General features: G+C 53.7%; 1 protein-coding gene across 2 annotated transcripts; it reads right to left on the bottom strand.

Moving 5' to 3' along the window:
* Window positions 1-1,401: 1,401 nt before the first annotated feature.
* Window positions 1,402-21,484, bottom strand: PNKD (PNKD metallo-beta-lactamase domain containing). Of its 2 annotated transcripts, XR_008557533.1 has the most exons (10): window positions 21,327-21,484; window positions 8,057-8,172; window positions 7,829-7,941; window positions 7,144-7,202; window positions 6,312-6,404; window positions 5,809-5,972; window positions 5,049-5,135; window positions 3,922-4,037; window positions 3,439-3,715; window positions 1,402-1,653 (listed from the first exon to the last, which is right to left on the bottom strand). XR_008557533.1 is itself a non-coding variant. In XM_028151014.2 (9 exons), the coding sequence occupies exons 1-9, from the start codon at window positions 21,482-21,484 to the stop codon at window positions 3,542-3,544; spliced, it is 1,080 nt and encodes a 359-aa protein (XP_028006815.2). In that variant the 3' UTR covers window positions 1,947-3,541. The 2 variants fall into 2 exon arrangements, 1 of the variants encoding a protein (XP_028006815.2); XM_028151014.2 differs by lacking the exon at window positions 1,402-1,653 and having other exon boundaries at window positions 1,947-3,715.
* Window positions 21,485-22,848: the final 1,364 nt, after the last annotated feature.

The following is a 22,848-nucleotide window of genomic DNA, read 5'->3' on the forward strand; positions in this document are numbered from 1 at the left end:
ACACTGCCCTTCCAGGTATAGTCATGTGACCTATTTGGCCAGTCAGAGAGGTCCAGATACCTTATCCCTATGGTTGATTCAGGGTTGGTCACATGACCCCAACTGGGCGAATGAACCTCGATCCCTGGGACTATGGGGGGTTCTGCTAAATTGTATGAACTAGTAGCCTGGAACTTCTAGAGAACATCTTTCCGCTGCAGGGAGAAAGCCTGACAGAACCATACCAATACAGAAGAAAGCAGATCTGAATGGTGATGATACTGCTCATATTCATGCCTGAACTCACCATGACATAATCCATAATCCTACTCTTCTTGATTTCATGAGCTGATAAATTTCCCTTTTGGTGTAAGCTCCTTTCTGTTAAGTATTTGTCACTTGTCCTTGAAAAGGTTGACTCACTCATGCTTGTCATCTCCATTGGAAACTGAGGTCAAGGAAGTGACTTATCCAAGGTCACTTGGATGTTGAGTGACAGAGCTGCGATTAGAACTCAGGTCTCAAAGCCCAGTGACACCTGCTGTCCTGCAAGCAAGGAGCAAGTGGCCTGGTTGCTGCTGGTCAGTTGCAGCTCTGGGAGAAGCATGTGTCATCATTCAGGACAGATGCATTTGTGGGGGGATGACCCAAGGCCCTGGGAAGATGTCACCAGCATTAGAGAACCATCACCAAGGGCCCCCCGAAGCTGGGTACCCAGAGTGACCTGGCCCTGGGGCTGGCCCATTCAAGACAGCAGTGACACAGAGACAATCACAGAGCACAGACAACTGCCCTTCTTCAGGAAGGTGAGGACCAGGCCCCTTTCCTCACCCCCACCCAAGGTGCAGCCCTGATCCAGGACAGCCTGGGCCAGTGCCACGGCCCCCAAGTTGGGGTGAAGAGGAGCACCTCAGAGAGAGGCAGAGGTATGGCCAGGGGTGGGAAGACTATGCCTTGAGCTCCCCCCAGGGAAATGTGGAGCTAAGCGAGTGCTTTAGTCTTCAGCCATACCAGCGCCACCTTCAAGAATTTTGCCATAGCCCTAGCTGGTTTGGCTCAGTGGATAGAGTGTTAGCCTAAGGACTGAAGGGTCCTGGATTCAATTCTGGTCAAGGGCACATGCCCGGGTTGCAGGCTCAATCCCCAGTAGGGGGTATGCAGGAGGCAGCCAATCAATGATTCTCTCTCATCATTGATGTTTCTATCTCTCTCTCCCTCTCTCTTCCTCTCTGAAATCAATAAAAATATATTTTTTAAAAAGAATTCTGCCATAGCCAAGTGTCACCTTTGCTTATTTTCTTATTTCAATAAATACCTTTAATTACTGTCCTGAATTGAAAAGTGGTGTCACTTATAAAAAATATTAACCCCGAAGATAAATACAATGAAAACAAAACGATGTTGTTAAAATTTATCTCCAGACAGTGGCATCTGGCCTTTAGTTAGAGAGGCATCAAAGAAAGGCCAAGGCCTTGCCCTCGAAGTGCTTTCCACTGCTGTGCTGTGACCACGTAAAACATCTCCCTGTGGCCAGGGCACTCCTGTGCATCTCAAGCTTCAGAAGACACAGAGGTAAACGAGTTGTAAGCCCTGAACACGAGCCACAGGAGGATATGTTTATGGCGCTGTTTCTGGCCAAAGCTCTTGAAGCACAGTAACTCCAAGCTGGTGGACCTGTAACCCAGACAGAACAAAACCAGCAATAAAGACAATCCCAACTGAGCGATCAAGCTTCTCTTAAATCATTCATTCATTTAACATTTATTGAGCGCCTACTGTGTGCCAGGCACCGTGCTAGGCGCAGAAATACAGAGATGCATAAGATACAGTCCATGCCCTGAATGGTTCACAGTCTGGAAGGGGAGACAAACGTGTAAACAAGTAATACAGAGTGATAAGTGCCACAGAGAAGCATTTACAAAGAGCAGAGGTAGCCTGGAGCGGGGGGGGGGGGGGGGGGTGGGGGGGGAGGGAGCATGGGGTTGTCTTCCTGGAGGAGGGGGCCGTTGAGGGGGATTGTGAAGAATGAACAGGTGTTTGCCAGGCAGACAAGGCAAGAGGAGCAGGGAAAGGCATTCCAGTCTGAAGAAACAGCATGAGCGAAGGCACAGAGGCAGGAAACTGCATATCTTGGGGTGCGGGGAACTCTATTCCGGTAGTATTGCTAGAGTTGGTACTAGAGGCTGTGGCTAGAGAGGGAGGCAGAGGCCGGATGATGAGGAGAAACTGAGGGCACGGGGCATCTTGGAGGCTCGCCAGAGGTGAGCAGAGCCTGAGGAAGGAAGGAAGACAAGGCCCCTGGCTGACCCAGGTACGCCTGCTTGAGGGCCATAGGGTTCCTCATGAGGCCCCAAAGGAACCTGGACCCAAGACCAAAAGAGACACAGCTGAGGGAGGGCTGAGCAGAGGGCAGGGCCAAGGCCTGGGGTCCTGGAAGCTGCCATTCCCTTGAGAGGCCTCTGCTCCCAGGTTTCCATTTCTGAACTCTGCCTCACAGGCCCCTCCCCCAGCCAGGATGGGGCCAAGGACCAAATGAGAAATGACACAGAATGTTCTTGGCAAATGGCAAGGGGCCAGATGAATGTTGTTAATAACTAAAAGAGGAAAGGGGCTGAGGATAAAGCAGAAGTTAGAGGAGGCAGAAGTTCCTAAGAATAAGGGCCATAATGAGAAAGCTGTGGGCCATGGCGGACGATGGCTCTCTCTCAGAGCCTGGAAGGGAGGGGCTGTTGGCCCAGGGCAGGGGCAGAGGCCAGCGGGCAGGACCAGGCCAGCTGTGCAGGGAGCCCGTGTGACCTACAAGACTGCTGGGCTGCAATCCAGCACCCTCAGGTGTCTCCTGAGCCTGAAGTCAAGGTTTCCTTGGCAACCAGGACCCTCCCTCTTCCAGGCTGTAGGGAAGCCACTGAGGCTGAGACTGGACAGCCAGCCAGACTTCCAGCCCTTTCACCTTTCTCAGAAATGGCTCGGTTGAAAAATGCCTTTGTGGGGTCAGGATGGGATGGGGCAGCGTGGGGAGGCTGGGGGAGGAGGGGCAGTGTTTCAGTAAACCAGAGCCCACCTGGGGAGACTGAGTTTCCCAACCCTGAATGGGAGAAGGGGGATGCACTCAACCTGTTCACGGCTCCTGTGGCCTGGGCTTAGTGGCCGCAGCGAGAGCGCTGCCTCCTGAGGGAGGGGCTCATCGCAGCCTCCAGGTGCTCACTGCCAGCGCAGGAACGGGGAGGGAGCAGGGGACCCTTTCAGTTAGGTCTGGAGATGCCCAGGGCCCCTCCTTTCCTGTTAGGCTTGACAGCTCAGCCTCACCCCATGGAGTCTCAGTGGTTGAGCTTTGACCCATGAACTAGGAGGTCATGGTTTGATTCCCAGTCAGAGCACAAGCCTTGGAGCAGTCCCTTCCCTGGGCCTCAAGGTCTCCCCGCCTTGTCTCCACGACGAGTGTTGGGGAATGATGCCCACCGTGGCACTGACAGAGGTGGTGTTGGTAGCAATGAGGGTGGTTTGTGTGGGCGATGGGCGGCCTCCCCACCATGCGGGTGGGCTGGGGGGGTGCTGGGGGACATCACTTGCTCTTGTGCAGGTCCTTCAGCCGGCGGAGCTTCTCCAGGAGCTGGGCCCGGGAGCAGCCATCGTCCTCAGCGGGGCCCAGGCCAGGCCCCACAGTCTCCTGCAGCACCAGGCAGTGGGTCCTCAGGAACGGGTTGTAGGAGCGCTCCTCTCCCAGGGTGGACGGGCACTGTGGGACCAGAGCAGCCGGCTTTGGTGGGGAGAATCTGGAAAATGTACCCAACAAGGGAAGCCTCCCGCTCCCTGCCCCGTCCTGGGGTCCAGGAGTTCTCACTGGAAGGCCTAGGAAGCACACGTGTCAGAGCTCTGGGAGGGCATGAAGGCCTGGCTCAGCAGGACGGGTTCCCTCCGGGGAGTGCCCTCACGGCCCCTCACCGTGCTCTTGCGCTCCATCCGCTGCCTCTGCACCCACTGCATCTTCCTCTCCCGGGCCAGGTTCTCAGGCTCCACCACACCAGCAAAGCCCAGGTTCTCCTCTGCGTACTCATGACCTAAGGACCCCCACGGGGCCAGAGGCAGGGCAGAGAGATTGGTGTGTGATCAGGAAAAGTCCTCCCTGCCCCCAGGCCTATGGTACTGGCACCCAGGAGGCGGGGGCAGCACTGCCCGGGAAAGGTGGGCACAATTCAGCCACGTGTGAAGAGGCAGAAGCAATTCAGGGGAATCCACCAGATCTGCAGCCAGGAAACCGTGTTCTAGCCCGACTCTGCCTCTGCCCACTGTTGCGACCTCAGTCAAGTCATGGCACCTCTCTGGGCCACAGTTTTCTTTGGCAAGTGGGGAAAATAATGCCACTAGAAGAAGGGTGTGTCTCCAGTGCCTAGAACAGAGCCTGGCACATGCTAGGTGCTCAAGAAAGTATGAATGAATGGATGAAATGAGATATCCTGAGGATTAACTGAGATATTGGTTAATGTGTTTTAGAAACTGTAGACATGCGCTGGCAAGTGCTGCTCAGTGGTTGAGCTTTGACTCATGAACTAGGAGGTCATGGTTTGATTCCCGGTCAGAGCACATGCCGGGATTTCGGGATCGGTCCCTGGTGGGGGCATGTGGGAAGTAGCCGATTGATGATTCTCTCTCAGCATTGATGTTTCTATCTCTCCCTCTCCCTTCCTCTCTGAAATCAATCAAAATATATTAAAATAAAAAAGAAACTGTGGACATGCAATGTGTGTGTGTGTGTGTGTGTGTGTGTATATATTATTTATTATATATATATATACATATATATATATATATATATATATATATATATATATATATATATATATATAGACATGCAATGTACATACATATACACATATGGCTGGACATACAATGTGTGGATATGGATGCAGACCATGGATACATGTAGACTGGATTTACTGACTTCTCCCCTGAAGAGCAAAGTTGAGTTTTCACCCTCAGCTCTGGCTAAGCAGAGGCGTTACAGAGCCAGTATTCCAATAAGAAGGGAGCTGGGTCTGGGGGACTCTAGAAGGGGGAAGGGGGAACCTCACCAGGCCACAGCAGAGTGTCATCTTCCAGCCCCAGCACAGTGTCCAGCGAGCTCAGCATGGTCTCTGCAGTGCCCTCAAAGGTCCGTCCTGGTGGGGCCAGGGGGCATGTTATAAAACACCAGGATAACACAGTATGATATAAGGTATGTGAAGTGGGACGGGGACCAGCTTGTGCGCCTCAAGCCACCAGCCCTCAACCATGCACCAGGGAGCTGGGCCCATATATTCACCCCCAGCCAAGCCCTTCTGAAGGCCTCCATTGCACATACTGACATGCAGGTGGAGAGGGGGTACCAGGCTTCAGGCTGGGTCCTAACAACCCCAAGCATGGCCCTGTCAGGTTGCTCCTTTCCACGGAGCACTTCCTTCATTGCTAGTGCTGCCTGTTGGGACTCTATACAGCCTGGGCCTTGTGATCCCCATCGTCCTCTTGCTCAGGGGTTCTCAAGTTTTTGTAACTTAGTCCCTGAGTCACTGTATCAGAGAATCAGGCTCCACCCAGTGGAAACAAATGCCCTGTACTCAGTTACAGGCATTGTCTCATTCTATCCAGTCCCTGTGGGAAGTCGTGAGAATATAAAAGAAATTCAGGTAACATAGGTAACGGTTTCCCCAAATCAGAGTAAGTGCTGAGGCAACATCTGTACAAAAACAGTGCTTTACTGCATTGCATTGCACTGAGGCTGTCCTTGGGCCCCTGCCCTGGCCTCTTCCCTCCCTTCTACCCCTCATCCTCCCTCTTCCCTTTGGGGGAACTCACCACAGCCAGAGAGGAAGAGCAGGTCCCCTGAAAAGAGGCAGGAAGGACCCTTGTAGGGCTCCCCATCCAGCAAGTAGACCAGATGGCCTTGTGTGTGGCCAGGGGTGGCTAGAGCCCGGATCTGAAGCCGTCCCACACTCACCACATCTTGATGACACAGGGGACTGAGGAGCAAGGCAACAGGGGAGAGAAGGTACTAGAGCTTATGCCAACCTGGTCCTGCCTTACCTGAGGCTCAAGGGGCTGGGAAATTTGCAGGAGTCGGGGCTTCCACACCAGAAAGAGAAGGCACCCCCAGTGCCTAAGACTTCAGATCCAAACCCTCCCCTCTTCCTGCTTTGGGGATCATGGCTCAATCAGTTGGGGGGGGTGGGCAGTGCCAGTCTTCAAATGGGCTGTGATCTGCTCTCTAAAGGCCAGGAGAGGCATCAGCAAAATACTCGACTGAAAGTTGAGGGATGGGTCCAAAGAAGTGCCATCCCAGCCCTGGGTCAGGGACTTACTGGGTGAGGTAGGGGATGCCGTCCTGAGGGCTCCCGTACACCCGACAGTCCTGGTGCCGCCGGCTGAGGTCACGGTTCCCTCCACTGTGGTCCCTGTAGACAGCAGGGACAGGGAGGGCTTTGAGGGGTAACTGCACTAGGCCTCCTCGCCTCCTCTTCCCGTGGCATCTCCGGGCCTGTGAGCCCTGGATGTCCTGGCTGCTGGACTGAGCCGAGCTGTCCATACCTCCGGGCCTTTGTTTAAGCTGTTTCCTTTCTCAGAAAGTCACCCCGACCCTCCCACCCCCCACACCCTGCCAGCCCCCATCACCGGCCAATGTCAACTGATCTTTCTGGACTCCCTCAGCTCCTGGGTCACCAGCTCCTAATTCTTCCAAGTGGATCTGATTATGCCCCACCTGGTGCCCACCACCCCCTATACCCTGTGCCAACTGCCACTGTTGTCATCGTTTGTCATTGTTGTACACTTTCATGCATGGCTGTCTCCCCTGTTGCACTGTCATCTTCTTGAGAGAGAGAAGAGATCACAAGGTCTATCCATGCCCGGGGCACAGCAGGCGTGTAAGAAGTACCCATGGAACATGGAACGAGAGATAAGTGTCTGCCCTGCCCTCCTCTGGGGCTTCAGGAGCCTGATAAGTGGAGCAGTGGGAGGCCACTGCCCTCCCTCTCTGCTAGGGCCCCGGTTCTTCATGAGGTGTGGTGGCCCCCGTCCTGACCTCCTGACCCCCAGCCCGGCCTGACCTTATGGAGCTCAGACCTAACAAGATGAGCCGGGTAAGAGTCAGCTAGGGAAGAGCATGAGTACCTGGACCCCCACCCAGCTCCTTACCAGTGTTTGTGGGTGCAGAGAATGGCAACCAAGGTCACACCTTCCTTTTCAATGGAAGCCTGGAAGAGAGAGAAGTTACTGAGACGGAGGAACAGGGCACAGAGGGAGGCTCCAGGCAGAGAGAGATAGGGGCGTGGGTGCTGGGTGGAGAGGAGAGGAAAAGAGAGGAGGGAGGGGTGAGGGAGAAGAAGGGATGAGAGAGAGAGGTAGAGCCAGAGAATGCGAAGGGGGTGGGAGGAAAGGGCTGGGGGAGGGGAGGTGGGAGCTGAGACCCAGCATGGGCGCACAGGAGAGGCGAGGAGGTGGAGGAGAGGGGAGGAGAGACATAAGCACACACAGGAATAAGAAATGGGAGGGAAAGATGGAGAGTCCCGGATGCTGACAGACAGCGGTGAGGAGAGAAGAAAGAGGGCCAGAAAGAGAGCCACAGAGAATGAGAGACCCACAGCCCTGCGTCAGCATCGCTCTCTTGGGGTCTGGTTCCCTTGCTGCTGCCCTCCCCGCTTCCTCCAGTTAAGCCCTGGACACCCACCGACCCTGCCCCAGGCTGTGGTTGTGGGGGTTTCTGTGTGTGAGCGCATGTGGAGGGGGCACGTCCCATTGGCAGAGAGACCAGGATCAGCCCTTCTCTAGTAAAGGGTAGCTGCTAGTCCCCGAGGTGACCCCAGGGATCGCTGCCCCTCACCTGCACGGCCTGAGGGTCTGAAGGGTCCACAGCCACAGCCAGCCGGGCCTGGGTGTCGATGATGAGGTAGCTGTAATTGTCCGAGAGGACAGGGATGGGAAGCACCTTCACTCCTGGGGACAGAAGTGGGTTGTGGGTGAGGTGACAGGCAGGGAGCCCAGCAGTTGGGGGTACGTGACAGGGAGTAGACAGGGAGGGTAGTGGGCGAAGCTGGGGGTGAGAGCTTACCGTTGAAGAGGCGGGGCTGGGTTCTGGAATGGCCTTTGGGGTAGCGATTCCGAGCCCTGCGCAGCTGCTGTCGGTAGAAGAGGTACCCAAGCCAGGTGCGGGTGTACAGGCTGTACCTGCAGGGAGGGATGTCCGTGCTCAGCCCCGCACCCCCGACCTTCCGTGAGGCCCAGGCCCCGTGTCTCCCCTCCGCTGGCCACCCCTGAGTCAATGCAACGCCACCATCACTTATTGTGTGCCTACTGTTTGCCCTGCTCAGTACTCAGGACAAGATGGAGAACAAGACAGACACACCCTGCTTGCAGCCCATCAGGGAGAGGTGAAGAATTCCGACAGACTCCTGGAGTGTGAGTTTTTTCAGTGAAAGGGGTGGAGGAGTCAGGAAGCTGAAAGAGGTGAGAAGTCTATTTCAGGAAGAGCAGCGATGCATCACAATGATGCCAGGGAATGCTGAACCACCTGGAAAAGGAGCCTGGGAATTTGCATTTCTCTAATAACCTCAGGTGATGGCAACGCTGCTGGCCCAGGGACCACAACTTGGAGAACCACTGCGGTAGAGGGAACTATAATAGCAGACAGCAGGGCTTGTTGAGGGAATCTAGAAAGTTCGGTTTGGCTGTTTGGTGGAGGAAGCAGGGAGAGATGAGGTTGGATGGGCTGACCACACTTCCTCCCTCTTCTGGCCACTCTGCCAGGCCATCCCAGGCAACACAGTGAAAAGGCTGCAAAAAGGATGTGGGCTTTGTAAGTGACAGAGCCCTCCAGATACAGAATGCAGCACGCAGGGCCAGCTTCACCGGTGCGGCCCCTGCTTGGTTTGATGTTCTGCTGTTCCCATCTTGAAATCCATAATGATTTTACCTTTGACCTTGTGTGAAGTCTGATGGGACAACAGAACATGCACACAAGCATAGGTGATACACACAAAACATGTATGTTCTGTTCCTTGCTCCCCCATACACATACCGTGTTTGCAATGCCCCAGGAGCACAGAATTCTGGCAGACCTGTTATGTGTGGGAATTCAACCAGACTCAACGTGATACAAGTTGAGTTTCCATCTACAATTGAGTGATGGGGGCACTGACTGTCCGGAGAGGCCACACCTTCAGTCCAAACCAGAATCTGCTTCAAAGGCATAAAGAAAGCAGTGGGGTTCTAAGAAACACAAATGACCAAGGAACCCTACCACATCCTTCCTTACGCAAGTTACGCCCCTGTATGATTCAACCAACTAAGCTGCAAATGATGCTACAGAAGGAAAGGGAAAGGGGGTCACCGATCTGTCCTCTTCTTTTCATCGGTCCTTCCTGGCTCATCCATGAGCTGAAGGTAGAGTGTGAAGGTAGAACATGGTGTGTCAAGAGGTAAAATAAAAACAGTTGAGCCCTGACAGGTTTGACTCAGTGGATAGAGCATCGGCCTGCGGACTGAAGGGTCCCAGGTTCGATTCTGGTCAAGGACATGTACCTTGGTTGCGGTCACATCCCTAGTGGGGGGTGTGCAGGAGGCAGCTGATCGATGTTTCTCTCTCATCGATGTTTCTAACTCTCTCTCTCCCTCTCTGTAAAAAACCAATATAATATATTTAAAACAAAACAAACAAACAAAAAACCAGTTGAGTTAGTTTTGTGCAGCGTTCCAGTGGTTTGGTCAGAACAAAACACATATTTCTACACAAGCTGAGAAATGTGAACTATGTAGTTCCAGTGATTCCACATGGGAGTTAAATGTCCTCACATTTGCATTTAAAGCCGGTACTGTCCCATATAAAAATTAATGGAAAAATTCGTGCTAGTCTGATTGTTAGGGTGTGGGGAGGGGGTTGAGGTGCAGGCGTGACCACTCTTCAGGCCCTTCGTAAAGAACTAGCTGATTTGTCTACAATTTGTTCAAAACCAGGCAGGTTCCTGTGACAATTCGGCAGATGTGACTTAGCCAAAGTCAATCACTGCAGCCCCTGGTTGTGTGCTCATGCACTTGTATTGATTGGGAATTTCGACACACAATGGAGGGGTTTTGTCATCCTTTGTGACTTTATATCCATTTTTCATAGGCCCTCTTTCTCTTTTATTTTTAAATTATTTTTTTCAATTACAGTTTACATTCAATATTATTTTGTATTAGTTTTGGGTGTACAGCATATGGTTAGACAAGTATATACTAAGTGTCTCACCTCACATCACACATAGTTAGCACAATATTATTGACTGTATTCCCTATGCTGCACTTTACATCCCTGTGACTATTTTGTGACTACCAGTCTGTTCTTCTTTTTTAAAAATATGTTTCTATTGATTTTTTTAGAGAAAGAGGAAGGGAGAGGGAGAGAGAGAAACATCAACATGAGAGAGAAACATCTATCAGCTGTCTCCTGCATGCACCCTCACAACCAGGAATTGAGCCTGCACCCTGGGCATGTGCCCTGACCAGGAATTGAACCGGTGACCTTTCGGTGCACTGGATGACACTCAAACAATGCAGCCATACTGGCCAAGACTGTTGTTGTTGTTGTTGTTTAATCAGTTTCAGCCACTTCGTACTTTCTCACTCAGTCACCAGTATTTAGTGAGGCCTTGTGATTATCCTGCTCTGGGCACACAGTGAGTAGGCAGAGTCAGCGTCCTCTTGCAGCTTATATTCTAGTGGGACAGACAGGACAATAAACGTAGTGCCAAGGGCAGAGGAGGATGACAGGAGCTATTTTAGATACCAGAGTCAAGGAAGGCCTTTCTGGAGCTGACTTTCCAAGAAGAAGGGAGCAGGTCAAGTGAGAATCTGGGGAAAGCTCTCCAAGAACCGGACAGGAGGAAGTGCAGACGCCCTGAGGGAAGAAGGGAGGGAGCTGTGGGAGCTGCAGATTCTCGTGGGTGTGTCAGTGATGACAAAGAGCTGGCTCGGGAGATGCCCAACCTGAGGGGATTGGTGGGAACAAACTAATTATCCTGGATTGGATTCTAGACCAGAAAAAGAACATTAGTGGGACAATAGGTGAAATTTCAATAAGGTCTGGAGAGTAGTTAATAATTTAGATTGATGTTAATTTCTTAGTTTTTGATAACAGTACTGTGGTTATGAAAGAAGTTAACATTCAAGGGAGGTGGGTGAGGGGCATGTGGGAATACTGTGTACTATTTTTGCAAGTCTGAAATAATTTCAAAATGAAAAGTTAAAAATTAATCACCTTATATAATAAAAGCCTAATATGCTAAGTGTCCAGTCATCCAGTCAGCCACTCAACCAATCAAAGTGTAATATGCTAATGAAATGCTAAGGCTGCTCAACAGCTCACTATGACATGCACTGACTATCAGGGGGCAAACGCTCTAACCAGTAGGTTAGTTTGCTGCTGGGGTCTGGCTGATCTGGACTGAGCGAGATGGGCTGGACATGCCCTGGAGCCCTCTCGTGGTCCCTCCCCGGCTGGCCAACCTCCTGTGTCCCTCCCCGGCCCCAACCGTGCACCGGTGGGTCCCTTGGCCTGGCCTGCGCCATCTCACAATCCAGGCTGAGGGACTCCCCACCCGCCCAGTGCAGGAATTTTGTGCACCGGGCCTCTAGTAAATAAGTAAGTTTTTAAAATCCTACTTTCCTCTGGGCTCCGAAACCACCTCACATCCGTGCTTGGAGACCTGCTCCTGAGAGCTTGGGCAAGTCAGTGGTCCCACAGGCCAGCTCCTCGTCCTCAGCATGCTGCCAGGACTTACCCCTGCAGTGCTGTGTGAGGACTAAGTGACATAAAACAAGGTAACAAACGGTAATCCTCAGGGCCCGGCAGTGGAAAGTGTTGAGCAACTGTTGTTTCCTTCCCACATTCAGCCAGGCGCCCCTCACAGCTGCTAGCAGGAGGCGTCCACACCTGGGAGGGGCTGCTCAGTGCTCCCTGCGTTCCCTTTCTGCATCCTCATATGTGCTTTGTCCCCCAACGAAGGTCAAGATCCACGAGGACAGGGGCTGTGCATTAAGAAGCCGCAGTAAACAAGGCCCCTCTCTTTCATTTGCTTTTTCAGCAAATATTCATTGCACGTGCCAGGCAGGGTACAAGCAGCAGAGAACCCGGCAGCTGGGTTGCTGCCAGCATAGTGAGTGGCGCGGCCAACAGACCCAACTGGAAAACCAGTCAACAAACAAGCAGTGAACTACAGCTGGTGACGGAAGGGAAGAGGTCCATCTTACTGTGGACAGGGTGGTCAGGGAAGGCCTCTTCTCCACGGGCAACCTTCGAGCTGGGAATGGACAGGCGAGAGGGAGCCAGCAGTGCAGACAGCCTGGGTGGTGCAGCACCAAGGTCCTGAGCAGGCAGGAGTGGGGTGTGTCCTCGGAGCCTCCAGAAGGCCGAGGCAGGGCCAGCGGGGCAGAGATAGCCAGAGCAGAGGCGTGCAGGGGCCAGGCCAGAGAGAAGGGGTGGAAAATTGCTGGTGGCTTTTAAAGTGGGGAAGCATGTGCTCTGACTTCCCTTTTTAAGGGTTCACTTGGCTGCTGTGTAGGGGTGCGGTGGAAGGTGGCAGGGGAAACGGAGTCGCTGAGTGGGAGAGATGGCAAGAGCCTGGACTGGAGGGTGTTGGAGATGAGAAAGCTGGAGCTGGGTGCTGGACCCGCCGGCTGTGGGGGAGGGAGGCAGGGGGGAGGGACAGGGTGGCCCTGAAGTCTGGATCACAGTGCACAGCAGGGGAATGCAGGGCCTGAGGACCCAGTAACACGTGGGACACGCATCCCAAGCTCCCAGCCCAGTCCTCCCCTGACAATGACTTGCACGTGCCTCTCCAGGCTCTGAGATCTGGCTCCTCTTCCATCTCCACATAATGGCTGTGTCACAATCACCAACGTCCAAAACCATGCTTGTCAGCTCTTCCTCCTGCTGCCTCTCCTTCTGGGAAAGGCCCTGTCATCTGCCCAGTTTCACAGTGTGAGCTCTGACTTAACCCTCCCCTGACATATGCGACCAAAACAGATTTTCCCTCAAGTTTACCTTCTAAAAGAACTCTTAACCATTTGCAACAGCATGGATGGACCTAGAGAGCATTATGCTAAGCGAAATAAGCCAGTCGGAGTAAGATAAGTATCACATGACCTCACTCATTTGTGGAATATAATGAACATAAACTGATGGACAAAAATAGATCCAGCGACACAGAAGCATCGAACAAACCGTCAAACCTCAGAGGGAAGGCAGGGGAGGGTGGGAGGAGGGGGTAAGAGATCAACCAAAAGACTTGTATGCATGCATATCAGCATAACCAAGGGAGGGTGAGGACCTGTGCTGGGAGGCGGAGTGCGCTGGCAGAGGTCCATGGGGGGAAAGGAGAAATATGTAATACTTTCAACAATAAAGAATTAAAAAGAAAAAGTTTACCATCTACCCCTCACCCCATGGGCTCACCCAGGGGCAGGGAAAGCCTCCTTTACACAGCTCTCTGCCTTCAATCCAAACTGCAAACCACTGGCACACAAAGCACCGTTGCTGACCGCGTCCCGCTCCTGCTCAAAAGCCTTCAGTGGCTCCCACTGCTGACAGGTGAGTGTCCGACGCCCAGTCCGGCCTGAACTGGGATGGAAACAAGTCTCTGCCTCCCCCCGCTCCGTGGCCCAGGGAAGACCCTGTGCTCCCAAGAGTAAACAAGCAAAAAGCCCCAAATGTCCACCAACAGCGCAATGGATAAATAAGGGATGACATAATCAGACCATGGAGACCTGCACAGCCAGGAAAATAAAGGATGTAGCCTTGGCCGATGTGTCCCAGTGGTTAGAGCATTGGCCTGCAGACCAAAGGGTTGTGGGTTTGATTCCCAGTCCAGGGCATGTATCTCGGTGGCAGGTTTGATCCCTGCGCCCCGGTTGGGATGCATTCGGGAAGCAACCAGTCAAGTGTCTCTCTCACATGGATGTTTCTCTCTCTCTCTCTCCCCCTCCTCCCTTTTACTCTCCCTAAAAATCAATGGAAAAAAATACCATTGGGTGAGGATTAAAACAAAAGCAATGCCAAAGTGTGCCCAACCATCGCCTATATTGGTTGGGATGCAGACGTACACAGTAAAGAACCACGGCAGCTGAGGGGAGAGCAGCACGCAGGCTCCCTCGGAGGCAGGAGGAGGTGGGCCCAGGCCCACAGGGTCTGCAGTATCTCTTGAGCTGGGTAGTGGAGAGACTGTTATCTATTTTTTTGAATACCTGAAATAACTCATGAAAATTTCAAAACTACCATCCTCCTGCAGGTCTCTGGCCTGGAATCCCCTCCATGCCTTTCTCTACTTACTGGAATCCTAAGCTTCCTTCAGGGATCAGCTCAAACCCTGCAGCTCCTGATTACCCCAGCAGAAAGCCTCCTTCCTGCCTCCATCTGGGAGCACTCGGCCTCTCCCCTCCACGGGGAGGGAGCCCCTCAGAGGCAGGGCCTTACCACCTGGTAAGGACCATGCGGAGGGCAGGTGGACTCGGCTGGAGACCCAGCCTGCTCCTCCTGGCTCCTCAGCACCCCCTGCAGCCCCAGCCCCAGCACAGCACAGAACTGGCACTCAAAATGCCTAGTGACCAGGAAGGTGGGGAGGGCTGGGCAAGCAGGTATTAAAGCGACCAGGCACTTGAAATGGACTGTCCACTCGGCACCCCGTGCAGCTGGCCTCATGCCAGGCTGTGGACCCTGCGAAGCCCAGTGGGGGTGTCTGGGGCCCGAGCTACAGCCACTTCTGCCCCTGCTCTCCCCTCCCCTTCTTACCCACCTGCTTCCAAGTCCCTCCCCTTACCCACACAACTGGCCAAGCAGGCTGTTCTGCTAAGCAGGTCATCTAGACCCAAGGACATGGGTGGGACTGTGTCATTGGGCCACAAAATCCCAACTTCCCCAGCCCTGGGGTCTGGACCCAGGGTCCCTTAAGTGGAAGAGCTAGAAGGAGTACTAGACAGGGGGTCTGCAGCTGAGTCCACAGTCCTGGCTCTGCCCACCAGGTCAGGCTGCCTCTCTGGAGCTCACTGGCTCATCTTTAATAACAGTGACCTTTTCCACAGCTTTCCTTGTGAGCGGCCCTGGCAATGACCTGCTGTCATCCTCCAACTAACCCCGAGGCAGGTACTACTATTCCTGCACGTCACAGAGGAGGACAGGGAAGCCCAGAGAGGTAAGAAGGGATTTGCTCGGGACCGCAGAGCAGTGGGTGGTGGGGCAGAGAATCACCCCACAGCCTGACCCTGGAGTCTGCATTCTTAACCGCTAAAATTTTCCCCAACCCAAATAAGGGGCTAGGATGAGATGTGTGGGCCAGAGCTATTTGGGGACAGACCCAACTCCTTGGGGGGCCTTTGCTGAGGAAAATGACCTATCACCCTGACCAGACACGCAGCCCAGGATCTGGCCCCTGGGACTCCTGGGACACTAGTTTGGGCTCTCTGAGATATAGACCCCAGGACACGGTGAATCATCTCCTGGGACCAACCCATTACAGAGGCAGCATTTTGCCACAAGGACAGAGGGTCAGAGCCCATGGACCTCAGGGTAAGGCCCCCTGAACCGGAGAATCCCTTTCCAATCTGCCCTGTGATTCCCAGTCCCGGACTTAGGACGGGGTTGATGGTTCACGGGGGAGTGTCGTGAGTCAGATGCACAAGACAATTTAGGAAAGAGGACAAATATGTGAAACCTTAATCAATAAAGTAATTAAAAAAAAAACATAACAAACAAACAAACAAAGACAATTTAGGAAAAAAGAACAAGACCCTAGATGGGAAAATGTGAAAGATGAAGGTGCCACTGGGAAGTGACTGGGACCACTGTCCCATGGAATGGGCCCTACCACTTCCTTTCTTCTGCTGCCGAGGCACATGGCCCAGTAAGCTCACTGTGACCTGCAAGATGACCTGACACCCCAGGGCCAAATGTGGGATTCAGGCTCTGCCATGGGGTCCCCAGGCACGGGCAGAAAGTTGGGCTCTAACGAAGATTTTGGTCTTTTCCTCCTTTGGCCCTGTTCTTAAATTCTCATTCAACCCACAGTCACCTCACCAAAAAGGAAAGCATGTTTCCTAATTGGTCCTCTGGGACCCAGGTGGGAGAGACTGAGAAACCACTCTGCAAGAGCAGGGCTGGGGGTGGGGGCCACCGGCTGGGGTGCGCCCTGCAGCTGTCCCGAGGGGCCCTCCCCTAGGGGTGAGGGCTGCGGACACAGCACCAGCTGCCCCAGTGAGGGGTCACGGGCCCACTGAACCAGAGCGTGGCTTCTCTGATATCTGAGTCTGAACCTCCAGCCCCCATGGGAGGCTGGTGGGACAGCTGGAGCCAGTGAGACACATCCCGCCCCCTAACCTCCTCTCTCTGCACACAGTGGAGAGCACACAATAAAGCTCTTCTTCTCCCCTCCTCCCCAAGGGCAGCCTCCCTATGCTGGGCAGGCCGCAGGCCCGAGGGCTTTCAAGTATCTGTCCCAGCTGGGCCCTAGGCTCAGCCTCAAGATGGCATGGGGGGTGGGGGTGGGGGTGGGGGCTCTGCATTCAACAGAATGACCTGGAAAGCCCCTATTGCAGGGTCACCTATTTTGACCCCTTCCTTCCTCCCTCTGGCACTCTCTAAATGACCCCCAATCCTGGTGGGGCCCCAGATTCCACCAGGACCCAACAGGCAAGCTAAGTTGGTGAGGCCGCTGGTCAGGGAGGATTTGGGGATTCTCCTCTCATGCCCCCCAGGCCCCAGGCCCCTGCGTTGGGTGTGGTTTGGGTTTGGGTTTGGGTCTGTTTCTTTTAGCGTTCCCCTGCTCTCCCGCATTCTAACCCCAGGCCCTCTTGTTCTAGTCCTGCTCCCTGGGCCAGGCCTGTGGGAGTCCAGACCTTTGAACACCTAATGCAGGAATAAGCAAGGACATGTGGTGAAGGCTTTGTGTCTGACTAGCCAGACAGCTTTCATGTGAAAGCCGACCCAGGAAAGGCTGAGGGCGGAGGCACTTGCACAGACACCAGGACACAGAGTTCTACTGCAGCCAGGACCTGCTCCCAGGCCCCTGAGGAACAAAGAGAGCAGCTCCGTGTTTTGGGAGTTCTCAAAGCTGAGGAAACTGAAGAAGAGAAAGAGACAGCTAACTAGGCCTTACAGGGAGAATTTCCTGAAGCTCCAGCAGGCCTGGCAGGCAGAGGGTACTTCCCCACGCCCAGGAGAAGGGCAGTGCCTGCATGTGGTCAAAACATAGGCCTGCCCCGGAGTTCATGGGGCCTGTGTCTACCGTCTCCATGCCCATCCTGGGAATGGTCTTCTGAAGACTTCAAGGCCCTTTCCACATGTTGCCCATCTTTCCCAGATGGAGGAGGAGCTGCTGCTGAGGGCAGGGGGTGGGAGGGTGGGGAAGGGGGGTTGGGGACCAGAGGCACAGCATTGCTGGGGCCTCTCTGTGGTTTCTCAGTCCTGGCAGAGAGGCCTGAACTAGTTTTGTCTCCTTGCCCATGATCCCAGGCCAACTGCCCAGCCTAGGCCCCTGGCGTTTTGTTTGGTTTTGATTTTGGTCTGTCCGTTTCGGCTCTATCCCCTGCCAATCTCAGGCCCTCTTGATCGAGTCCTGCCCTTGGGCCAAGCCTGTGGGAGTCCAGGGGGGTATCAGACCTGTGAACACCTAATGCAAGAAAAGGAAGAGCATGCGATGAAAACCCTAAGAGGGAAAACAAAGAGGGGTTCCTCGGAGGCGGGGACGAACTTGGACTGGGGAGGCTGAGCAGAGGAGATGGCACCTGGGCCAAGCTTGTCACTTACTCATTCATTAAAAGACATTTAACAATGTCAGGGCCTAAATCAAATCTTAACAGTTTCATTCTGGTTAGAGGTACAAAGGCTGAAGGAGCGAGGCCAGGTGAGGGCTGACCGTGGGTTGGCCCAGGGTGGGAGCAGTGGAGGTGGGGATAAGTGTTCAGATTTTAGACATTTTTTGAAGGTGAGCTTTGAGGATGCAACAGGTAGAGACGTAGGGAGGAAGGAAGATCTGACAGGCTCTCAGACAGAAGTATGGAAAAGCTCATGGCCTAGAGATGATGGAATTGGGCAGATTTGGAGGGGGTGTCGGAGGGCCCCAAAGGCCTACGTGAGGGTGTGGACTCCATTTTGTAGACAGTGTGGCTTGGGGAAGGGGCCATCTGCTCAGAGCCACGGTTTGAAGACTAACCCAGCAGCAGAGGGGAAGCTGGATGGGGGGAGAGCAGAGGGGCTGCTGTGGATGCTGAGGCTGCAGCTGATCGATGTTTCTCTCTTTCTCTTCCTCTCTCTCTAAAATCAATAAAAACATTTTTTTAAAAGAAAGATCCTCTATGCCTAGAAATGGAGAAGGGGGTTTGGTCAGGGAGGGAGAATGGGCTGTGCAGCTCCACAGGCTGACTGCCATCCACTCAGTCAGCTCTGCAGACATTCCCAGGCCTGCAGGGGCCCAGCCTTGTTCCCCATTCAACCCCACTCTGCAGACAGATTTTCTGCTCAGGGCCAGGTTCTGCAGCCAACAACACTGAGAAGGCAAAGGGGCAAAAGGGAAACTGAGACATGAAGCAGGGGACACACCTGGGAGGGCCCACACGCTTGATCCCAGCCTCCTCATGCACACCCTGTCACTCATTCCCGGGGAACTTGTCATGCCCTGATTCCTGCCCTGGTTTGGGTTCCTGTTCACATGCTCCTTCCTCTGCTCCTTGAGAACAGCCACTAGATTGTGCTCACATCTGTGATCCCACAATCCTGACCCAGGGCAGCTAGGGGTTCACTGAAGGAGGGGACATAGGATTTCCTGATGGGTGGCTTGGCAGAACAGGCTTGGAAGCCTGGAGTAGAAGCATGTAAAAAGTTCTAGAAGGAGCACCATGTACCCTCCCACCTATTCCCCATGCTACAGAATGAGCAATTGCTAACATTCCCTGCGTGCTTACTATGAGCCAGGCCCTGTGCACATATATGCACAATTTCATTTGATCCTCACAGAAGCCCCAGGAGGTAAAGGCTATCACTATGCCCATTTTCCAGATGCAAACAACTGAGGCACACAGAGGCTAAGTTATTTGTTCAAAGTCACATGGTTACTAAGCAAAAAAACTAGGATTCAAAAGCAGATTTGAATCCTGACCCCACATGCTATTTGCGTAACTACTATACTCACTGTTTCCCAGACCCTGCAGAATCCCAAATGCGCACGTCTACCTCAGGTTAGCCCAAATCTCCCCTCTACTGTGCCCAGTTATCCCCATCCCAAGACAACTGTGGCTGTGTTTGAGGAAAGCCCTTTATAAAATTGTCAAACACCAGTGATTATTGTTACCAATGACAACATTACTTAGTATTTCCACTGCTGCTTTCCAGCCCCCAGTAGACTCCTCTATTTTTGGTCTTCTCCGTCCGCCCCTCCCCATCATGTCCTGTCCCATCCACCCCTCCCTCTCCATCCTTCCTGGAGGCACCCCCACAGCATCAACACCTGCCTCTTTCCCCAGCCTGTTTCCTGCTAACACCCCCTGCCCCTCCCAGCAGCCAGCAGCCTCTCCCTCCAGGGACTGGACCAATTGTTTCCCAGACTGTGGAGGGGCAGGAGCTGGAACTCGGACTCCCGGCACGTCCTTCTGCTCTGCGAATTTGGGGAGTGGATTCCAAGGCAACCTTGAAATGCAGATACAGGAAACCCTTAGGAATACTGAATTCCAAATAAACTCTCTGAGAATTCCAAGTTTGGCAACTGGGTCACTCCCAGATCCAAAATTCTAGGAATACCCCAACTGTCAGGATTCTGAGAAGGCCAGCTTGGGAATTCTAGTCTCAGGAATTCTAATTCCAGTTCCTTGTGGAAACTTCTATTTTCTACTTCCTCAGGCTGTTTGTATGATGACTTCAACATTACCCATTTTGAAAATCAGAAGTAGATTGAAAAATCCCTCCCCAAATATAATTGTAAAATTTCCAAAATTTTTGTGGGGAGACAATTTTTTTTAATCCCAAATATGAAAACATTTCAATATTTATCTCATTATGTTAATCCTATTATAAGAGCAATGGTGACTTGGTTGGTGCATTATCGAGAATGTGACCAGCGTTTAGGCTACTAGAAATGTGAGTGCCCCAAAAGGCCCACACACAAGACTCACCCCAACCCCGCCATATTTTCCAGTCTTCTCCCACTAGACCCTTATATCTCTATTTCTTAGACCGAATGTGAGGAGAATCCTAAGGGCTGAAGCACCTGAGATATCTGTGGTCGTCTAGGGAGGAGAAGTGAATTGTGCAATGTCTTCTCTAAGCTCAGGAAATTCCCAAGCTTAGGTCCTCCCCTGAAACTGGCCTGTGGCAAGGGCTCCCACATTTGCCATCCCCAACATCACTGTCCTCAAACTGGGACTTGAGGTCCTGCCCCCTGGCCCTGCTAGTGGTGGGAAGGGGATAGGGACCCTATGAAATCTTTTTCTTGGGATTCCTTCCCTGTCTCTCAGTGTCTCAGGGCAGAACAGAGCTGGTTAGCCACTCTTGCCTGCCTAGGAAGGGGCAGAAGTAGGGGGAATGGACAAGTGAGCACAGGGTAGGGAGTGAGGACAGGGTAGGGAGTGAGGACAGGGTAGGGAGTGAGGACAGGGTGGGGAGTGAGGACAGGGTAGGGAGTGAGGACAGGGTAGGGAGTGAGGACAGGGTAGGGAGTGAGGACAGGGTAGGGAGTGAGGACAGGGTAGGGAGGGGGTTGGACAGTAAAAAGTCACTGGAGGTCAGTGAACCTTAACAATTCAAGCAGGGTTAAGTAGGGTGGGATTCACAGCCTGGGGCTTCCCACACAGGCCAGGATCGGGGGAAGGGGACAGACTGACCTACAGGGTTGGGACACTCGCTTGGGACAGGAGAGCTGTGTTGTGTGGTGGGGAGCTGGGTGGTGGGGAGAGGGGCAGGGACGCGTGGAAGGAGTTGGCGTATTCGAATGTCACTTAGATGGTACGCGGCATTCCATCTCCCCTGCACCTGTCCACGGGGCCTCTGGACCCGGGATACTGCGCCTGCCCTCCTTTCCCAGCTCCCTGTCTCCGGCCCTCACCTGTCTCTTTTCTCCAGATGTCCCCTCACGCCCCATGTCTGGCCGCCCTGGGCTGCCCCTCCAACCCTCCGTTACCGGTCCATACCCATTTCCGACCCACCGACTTCTTCTCTCCCCCCAGACCTATGGTTTCTCTAGCCCGCCTCTCCGACCGCTCTTCTTTGGACCCGGACCCCCCAGCCCTCACCCGCACTAACCCCCTAGCCGGTCAGTCCCCGCGAGCCCGCCTTCCCGAGCGCCGCATCCCGGGCGCCCCGCACTAACCCAATTCGGAAGAGCAGCCGCTTGCTGCGCGCCATGAACAGGCAGCGGAGGGTCCGCCGCGCTCGGCGGCTGCGGGGGCTCAGGAGCAGGACCAGGACAAGCAGCAGCCCGCAGCTGGCGACCCACAGGCACGGCGCAGGCCAGCCCAGCCAGGCCATGCTGGGGGGAGGTGCCCGCCGCTGCAAGAAGGGGGGCGGGGGGCGGGGCGGGACGTTGCTAGGCAACGGCACGGCCCAGGCCCCGCCCCCTGCGCCAGCAGGTTGAGGGGGGTGATGGGGGCGTTCTGGCCCCGCCTTGCCATTGACTCGTGTTTGAATCCGCCCCCTCGCCACCCGCGATCTGGCGAACCCCTCGAATGCCACCGGGTCAAAGGCGGCCCGGCCCCGCCCCCGCTGGCCGGCCAGGAGGCGGGCGGGACTTGAGCACCCTCGGACCTGCGCCGATCCCTGTCCACATTCGCCTGAATCCCGCGAAGGGACCTAGGCTTGCAGCCTACCCTCTACGCAACTCTCACCTTTCCCTGTAGAGGAACTCTGGGAGGGGCCCTGGAATGGTCCTCTTAGCGGGAAACCTTAGACTCCTGAACATTTTTAGCTGGAAGGAACTTGAGAGATCCTGTGGGTCAGCGGCCATTCGTTCATTCATTCATTCACTAAGTTACTTTTCTATGTCCTCCTATCTGCCAGGCACTGTGCTAGGGTCTGAAGATACAAGGATCAAAGACACACAGTCTCTGCATTCCCGGAGCCTACAATTTGAATCTAGTAGAGAAACAAACCAAATAAGCAGACAAACATAATTGTGTGTATATGTATTTATAGTTATGCATGTACATATATGTATATGTTATACATACTTACATACATGTGTGTGATTGGGGGCCAGTGATATGGAGGACAGAAGACCAGTTTAAACGGGGGAGGGCCCCCTGAGCAGATGACATGTAAGCCATACCCTGAAGGATAAGAGGCCACAGAAGCTCAGAGGTAGTGACTTGACCAAGGTTATGCAGTAATGAGTGGCAGAGACAGGACCAGGACCAAAAATTCTGACTCCCAAGCCCTGAGGGATTTCCACATCTCTATCCACCACCCACCCCCACTGTTATGGTCCCTGGGATGGAAGTAGATGTAAGGGCAGGCAAGGTGACATCTACACATTTGGGCAAACCAGAGCTATGGTTGGGCTCCTGGCTCCAGCCTTAGCCCTGACCCAGCACAGGAAGGGGAGGAAATGCTGCAAACAGTCAAGCTAGCTCTCCCACTGGGAGGTGGTTGGAGGGAAGAAGGTGAGCTGGTGCTAGATAACCTGACCCCCAAATCACACATTTTTCTCTCTCCCTCTTCTGTACTCTGATTAGGTAGTTCAATCTAAAGGCTGAACCCTCCCCCCCACCCCCCACCTACCCCTGCGTGGAGAGTATGGAAGTATAGGATCTTCATGCACAATGAACTGGAGGTCTCATTCCCCACCCCACCCCACCCCACCCCACCCCAAAAACCCAACAGATGGGCTAAATGAT

The sequence above is a fragment of the Eptesicus fuscus genome, chromosome 11 (genome assembly GCF_027574615.1).
Source record: "Eptesicus fuscus isolate TK198812 chromosome 11, DD_ASM_mEF_20220401, whole genome shotgun sequence".
Lineage (NCBI taxonomy): Eukaryota > Metazoa > Chordata > Mammalia > Chiroptera > Vespertilionidae > Eptesicus > Eptesicus fuscus.